Source organism: Pygoscelis adeliae, unplaced genomic scaffold (assembly GCF_000699105.1).
Source record: "Pygoscelis adeliae isolate BGI_AS28 unplaced genomic scaffold, ASM69910v1 Scaffold42, whole genome shotgun sequence".
NCBI lineage: Eukaryota > Metazoa > Chordata > Aves > Sphenisciformes > Spheniscidae > Pygoscelis > Pygoscelis adeliae.
Window position 1 is genome coordinate 6,727,142 of NW_008824283.1, and position 7,482 is coordinate 6,734,623.

The following is a 7,482-nucleotide window of genomic DNA, read 5'->3' on the forward strand; positions in this document are numbered from 1 at the left end:
AAGAGGTCATGCCCAAAGTATCACCTCCTCTGACCTGCTGGCTATGTCCTTGCGAATGCATCTCAGTACAAGGTAAGCCCTCACCACTGCACATATACACTGCTGACTTGTGTTCAGTTCAACTTGTCTACCAGCACCCTCCTCTCTTCTGCAATGCTACTCCCTAGCCAGTCTGTATCCCACCTTTTGTTTTTGCTGTGAGGATGCTATCCTGGAAGATCAACAAGCTATTCGGGGCTCCTTATGCCATTGGGACAACCTCCCACAAGATCTTGCTTCCTAAATAATCCCCCCCAAACCAGAATCCTGTTCTACTTAAGTCCATCTAGAGTCTCCATTCTGCTACGTGCCTTCTTCACTTTCCTCAGGATCTTAAACTTTGCTATTTCAAGGCTGTCACTGAAATCCCTGACCAGTTCTTGACTCATGAACAGCAGGTCCAGTACCACGCTTGCCTAGTCAGCCTGCCTAGCACTCGTGTCAGAAAATTGTCCCCAGCACACTGAGAAGCATGGATTGCTTGTGATCTGCCACGTTACCCTTCCAATAGAGGTCGGGATAGGCCCTCATGAGAACCAGGACTTACAGGTCCTCTTGTATCCCATGCTGCATGTGTTTCTGTACAGAGACTTACGTTGGGCCCACAATCATCCTGTTTTCGCAAGGGGACTTCAAGTCCTTCCATCACAGCATCCTGTGCTCCCCTGCTCCTTCACTTTTCTGTAGACTTCGGGCTCCATTCCCTAAGAAAGCTAGCTTGAAGCCCTCCTCTTCAGGATACCCTCCCCATTGGCAAAGATATCCTTGTCCCACTTCTCCAAAGACAGTCAAAATATTCTGAACCAATTCCTAGTTCTTTAATACTACATGAATTTCTTTGTTTCATTTCAGAACGTACTAAAAGGTTTAAAATGATACATAATTTTAGCAGTCATTTAAGCTGAAACCAAATAATAGACCTATAGATAGATCATTCCCTTGTCAGAAGTTTTTACCTCATTTACTGCACACATCCGGGCAATAGACCCAATGTTATTGGTGATGGTGACCAATATGGCTCTTGCAAGATCTTCTTTACTAACAGACTCTCTCTTCTCTTTGTAGATCATATTCCCAAAACTAGAACAGGAAAAATTTCCATTAAGTACAAAGTGATTCATGTGCATTTGAAGTCATTTCAGAATGTAACTTTTACGCTATAACAGAACTTAAGTCTCATGTTTGTTCTTAAGGAGCTCCCTTTTTAAGCCTGTATTAAATACAGCAATTTGACAACTGACACTACAACATGTGTATTTATTCCTTCACAGGAAACAGTCAATCTTGTTACAATAATGACCCCCAACAAAATATTTTCGTTTAGATTGTTGACTTCCATGAAGAAACATCTACACCAAAATGTAGTCTTATTCTTAGGCAAGACTACTCTGCAAATCTAGTCATCGTAAATTAAGTCAATGCCTAAGTCTGACTGATGAATCCTCCAACTCCTCATGCTTGCTTCCTCACTCATAGTATCTATCCAATCCTCTATTCTCAAAGTAGAAGTAAACTAGAGATGAGTTGAATGGTTTTATGATAGAACACAATCCTCTGAAACAGAAAAACAGCCGACAGACTGCAATTTAGGCAGTATAAATGAAGAGTTCTAGATTAGAAGGGCATTTCCATTACTATACACAGTAGATCATTTCTTACAAATTATAAAAAAGAAAAAACAAGACAAGAATACAGTTATGCATGATATTTTACCACTAAGGACTCTGTGCCATATCTAAGTCAGTTCAGTGAGCTAGAATCCTGATTATTCTAAAACTCAAATAGTCATTAAAGATCCTAAGGGTTTTAAAAAGCAAATGAGAACAAAAAGTACCTATATACAGAGACAGTTAAGATGTATTGACTAAAAGTGTAAAGTTTGCACATATTAAAACCTCTCAGCATACGCTCTCTCAAGAATCTTGGCCTCAGCTGGCTGGAGAGGGAGAAGAATTAACTTACTGTGAATTAAGACCTCTTACTACCAAATTAGAGCAAAGATTTCATAGAATCATAGAATAGTTTGGGTTGGAAGGGACCTCTAAAGGTCATCTAGTCCAACCCCCCTGCAACAAGCAGGGACATCTTCAACTAGATCAGGTTGCTCAGAGCCCCGTCCAGCCTGACCTGGAATGTTTCCAGGGATGGGGCATCCACCACCTCGCTGGGCAACCTGGGCCAGTGTTTCACCACCCTCAGCGTAAAACATTTCTTCCTTATAGCTAGGCTAAATCTACCCCCCTTTAGTTTAAAGCCATCCCCCCTTGTCCTGTCACAACAGGCCCTGCTAAAAAGTCTGCCGCCATCTTTTTTTATAAGCCCCCTTTAAGTACTGATAGGCTGCAAGAAGGTCTCCCCAAAGCCTTCTCTTCTCTAGGCTGGACAACCCCCACGCTCTCAGCCTTTCTTCATAGGAGAGGTGTTCCATCCCCCTGATCATTGTCGTGGCCCTCTTCTGGACCCGCTCCAACAGGTCCGTGTCTTTCTTATGCTGAGGGCTCCAGAGCTGGACGCAGTACTCCAGGTGGGGTCTCCCCAGAGCAGAGTAGAGGGGCAGAATCCCCTCCCTCGACCTGCTGGCCACGCTTCTTTGGATGCAGCCCAGGATATGGTTGGCCTTCTGGGCTGCGAGCGCACATTGCTGGCTCATGTCCAGCTTTTCATCCACCAGTACCCCCAAGTCCTTCTCAGCAGGGCTGCTCTCGATCCCTTCATCCCCCAGCCTGTAGTGATACCGGGGGTTGCCCCAAATGAGAGTTTAATGAACTCTCCTATGTACATATTAGTTTCACTCCCAAAGTTTATTCTTCTTACATTTCTTAAGGGTAGAGAAGCTGTAACATCAACAATAATCTTCCCCAATGGAAATAAAACTTGCAGCTATGACAAAAATCCTCTGTCATTGGCAGTAAAATACATTCATTCTCATGGTGCAAACTGTTTGTGTTCAGCAGCCTTCGTAAATGAGAAAAGCAGTTAAAACATTATGCCAGGTGCCTGTACTGACAACCAAAAAAAGCAAGAGTCTTTCAAAAAAAATGAAGAGATACTGCTGTAAGAGCAACACAAATGCTGTCTTCCACTCACCTTCCCTCCGGACAATGGCCCTACTAAAAGATTCTAGGAAGTCAGAAAGTAATTGGCTTTGTTTTTCTTTGTTTGTTCTTGCCACTCCTGTGATCACCTCACATTCTCTCTGACTCATGTAATGCTGTATATGACATACCAAGTGAGGTTTCTTCAATGCCTTGCTAGCAGGTGCCTGCAGTTGCATGTGGCTTTAAATCTTCAGGAAAACTGAGTATATATACTTTTAGGATAAAAACGTAACTTGATTACAGTATAAGTTTGCAAAAAGCAGTTTTCTCTGTATTAATAGTTTTAGCCTTGGTTTTGAAGCTCCCCCAAGCCAGCAGAAGAACCAACAAAAAGATCTCTTGCTTACCTGGATGCTACAGCCCATCCTGGCAAGCCAAATCTTTCATAGTCTCCTCCATAAATATCTCGAACCAGCTTGTCAGCATGTGTGCTGTCTCCTTTGGATGCCATTTCCAGAGCTTCTTCAAAACTTTCACAGCCCGTCAACAAACTGCATAAACCAAGAAAGGTCCCTCCACCTAGACTAAGAAGAAAGAAAACTAGTTGCTTTTAAATAGTACCTCCTCACATCAAAAATTCTTATGTCTGACTAACAAAATAAACAAATAAAGCCCTCCACCTTAGATACCAAGCTGTCTGCTTTCTTGCTCAAGGTTCACTACGCAAACAGCTGTCAATCAATTTAACATTTATATAAGTCACTTACAAGAAGCTAACCATACAGCAAGAGCTAACAAATAGTTATAAACTCTCAAAATGTAAGCTGGAAGACTTAATCAGAGACAAACTCCCTAAATACACACATCATGCCACTAATTCTGATCCTTGATCATTTACTGTAAAACATGTGTGGACATCCTTATTGTTATGGAGCAAGAGAAACACAGGTTCACTGGACACATTATCAAAATTTAAGACAAAACCTGTAAAACTCTCGCTATGGAGCACTTCTAGCACTCATCGATTGATAAATAAGATACTAGCTAAATCTCCTCAATAACAGAGCTATGGGAATGGGCTTCAATGAATGCAGCTGTAAATTAAAGATAAAATACTTTTCCATACTACAGAGTGAGGGAAAGGATAGGTGGGGGGAGTCAGGGAGAGGAACCACTTTGAAAATAGAAAGCTCATTGTTCCGTAGAGTAACAACCCCAACTTAGGTTTTTAAGTTACCTTGTTCCAGTTACTCTTTTATAGTTGTCTTTGGAATGGACTGATAAAATACTGACTCCTGAACCAATGTTAACAACCAGCAATGGGTATGGATCATCCAGGTTAAAAGGCATCTTTTGGCATCTCTCAGGATCTGAGGCATTTTCAAAATAATAGCACTCTGCCTGGCCATTGAAGCTGACAGAGTCTATATACAATAAGCCTTTGACAAGGCAGTCAAGCTCATCCAGTTTGTGCAGCTGGAGGTTTCCAATCTGTGTTAACAAAGAAAAGAGATGGTGTCAACATGTTCTAACATTGCTTAAACATGCTACAAATTTATAAGTATATTTGTACTGCCTAACTTCAAGAAACTATCTCAGGTGACAAATTCAGGAACTTCAATCCCACTATAAAGCCAACAAAGAATTCAGAGGTAAATTCTGAATACACCAATTAGCAAATTACTCTGACTATAAGTCTAGATCTCAGACCTGAATCAAGAACAGACAGGCAGTATATCTGCTTTGGTAAGCCCAAAGATAACTTTTGAGATACTCAGACATTAATCCATTGAAAAATTACCAACATTTTTTATCAATTGAAATAAAAAAAAAAAGTCACCAAATACCCTAGAGGCCCCATCGAGTGTCATCTTGGTGAAACTCACACATCCGCACATCTTTTCAAGGTTTGTGGGTTTCCTCCCCCATTTTAGAAGTCAAGCAGTCATTTCTAAGATGTCAGCAGATAAAAACCTAAGATTAAAACCTCAATGGCATTGTACTAACTATCCTTGCAACTTTATTAACACTCCAAGGATCACAAGAAAACCAAAGGTCAGAAATTCTATGGGAATTGAGGCTTGTTACAGTTCTTCCTCAGTTTTGCACATGACATTTAAGCTGCCGTTCTCTCATAAAGCAGAAAGACAATTTAACAGGTGCCGTGGATTCCAGGAAGGCTGTCATTTCACACCATACTTAATCCACTTTAACTCTGGGCTTTCACAAAACGAGTGACCATGCTCTCTCCTTTACTGCAACAGGGAGTTCCAACAGTTAGAGTCCAATTAGGCAGCTAATCCAAGAAAAAAACACCCATAAAGTCTATCTCTGAATCAGGTGAGCTCACATTTAGAAAGCAGCCTGCAGTTAGATTACGAAGTTTTACAATCAGACCGGATTGCACACTGCTGACTGACATCAGTACCAGATCACAGCACTGCCAGTGCCCTCCTCTTTCCCCAGGTCCCTTCAGCTTTTCTTGCCGTGGCACAACTGTGAAGCTTCACTGTTGGGCAGATCAAGGAATTTTTCCAACATAACATATTTCTGTGGGGTTTTAGATAATGAGTTAGTTCTGCTGTACAGATAGTTCTGCTGTACGTTTTTTTTGAGAACACAGCTGTACCAGCTCAATGCAAGACTGGCACAGGAATGGAAATACAAGAAGATTTTTGAAACCAAACATTTTGTGCTATTGAAACTCTTCTTGTCTCTAGAAGCACAAGAGGTCTGCAGCCACTTTAAAACTAGGACATGTGCACACTGGATACTGTGATAAGATTCTCAGTTAGTAACAACTATCTTTAGATAGAAACTGCATCTAAACAAATGATCAATTTTCATTGTCAAGGGAAGAGTCAAAACACCTCAGGAAAATGCTAAACCACTCTGCAGTTGAAAAAAGACTCTGAGATATGTGTTTTGTCACAGATCTCTAAACAATGCACTGGACTAAATTAATGAGGGTAATCCCACCCACAAACATTGAAAACCTATCATCAAAGACTGCTTAGGAAAGAAAATCCAAAGTGACTCAAGCACCTCAGCAGTTTAAGCACATTTCCCATGAGAGAAAACACAGATTAGAAAATGGCTAGTTTCCACAAAGGTGTCCTGCATTTCACTGCATTAATGGAAGTTTCTAATTAGATGTTAGCATTAGATCTTCAGGTTTATTATGATGATGTCAGAAAGTATATTTCTAGATTATCATACTTAAGACTGAAAAACAAATGAATAATTAATAATCTTTGAGCATTGCAGTTTTTCAAAATACTGCTTATTTTAACCCATCATCAGCAATGCTTTTAGCATCAGCTTCAGTATGAGGAAAGATAGGCTACCTACTGTACGAAAGTCTTCTTCAAACTTGTAAGCGCCACCGCCGGTGGCACAGAGCACCGTATGTAGTGTTGAAAAGTTTTTATTTCTTCCCATTTGGATGAAAGTAGGCAAATCATGAGTTGGGAATCGAATAAAGTGCAAGTTTCCTCTTCGAGCAAAAATCGTTAAGTCTTTCAGCTCAAGGTGGACATCTCGAATGCCAGTGGATCCATAGGCTACATTGGAAGTCAGATATTTGCGGATGCTCTTCAAGCTTTCAACTTCCTCCTGCTCCTCCTCTGCAGTGATATCAATAGGTTCAAAATATGCAAGTTTCACCAAAGTTCCCCCAATGTCCATGCCAAACCATGGAAAAGCTGTAAAGATACAAGAATTGATTGATTAGCTTTGTTAAAGAGCAAAGGCGATACATGTAACTTAAGACTAAACCAATGCTATACTTTTCAACAAGACAGACATTAACAAAAATCCTCACAAGAACAAAGAATTAGTACTCATTTCCATTACATGATCTTAAATATCCCTCTGGCCACAGGTTAAAATGGAAGAAGGAGCAACTCTATTTACACATCTAAATGCTGTCAAATGTGCTCAGAAAGCCCAACTAAAAACTCCCCAAACCATACTGTATCTTGCATACCAACTCATAAACAAAATTCAACCACTGGGTTTTTTTTGAGAACAAAGGATCAGAGTAACCTTCACTCCTAAAGTAATAGTTCTGACATAGTTTAGCACAAAGACTGCAATGCACACTCGTGAGAAAGCAGGTTACACGTTATAGCTGACAACAGCGGCAGGACAGGTATTCCTCCTCCAACAGTTATCTTTTGCTCTAATAACATACTTTGTTTGAGGGGGAAGCATTAATTTATTTGCTTATATTTTAAAAACTAACACAGTTAAGATGCCAAATTTATGGAGCTGAAGAGAGCTGTTCATATATCCCTTGAAGTTACAAAGGGCTAACGAAAAGTACTATCAAAAAGCACATCCAAGATAGAAAATTAATATTACTGAAGCTAGGTTCCAATTTTTCTTTTTTTGTATCTTGGAT

At 40.4% G+C, this 7,482-nt stretch overlaps 1 protein-coding gene across 1 annotated transcript in view; it reads right to left on the bottom strand.

The window, feature by feature from the left end:
• PANK3 (pantothenate kinase 3) overlaps positions 1-6,773 on the bottom strand; it is an 11,089-nt gene extending 4,316 nt beyond the window's left edge. Inside the window, exons 1-4 of the mRNA XM_009318518.1 lie at positions 6,429-6,773; positions 4,315-4,568; positions 3,485-3,661; positions 996-1,119 (exon numbers count right to left, since the gene is read on the bottom strand). Coding sequence (XP_009316793.1) covers positions 996-1,119; positions 3,485-3,661; positions 4,315-4,568; positions 6,429-6,764 — 891 coding nt within the window. The 5' untranslated portion in view covers positions 6,765-6,773. The remainder of the gene's footprint in view (positions 1-995; positions 1,120-3,484; positions 3,662-4,314; positions 4,569-6,428) is intronic.
• Between the last annotated feature and the right edge of the window lie 709 nt (positions 6,774-7,482).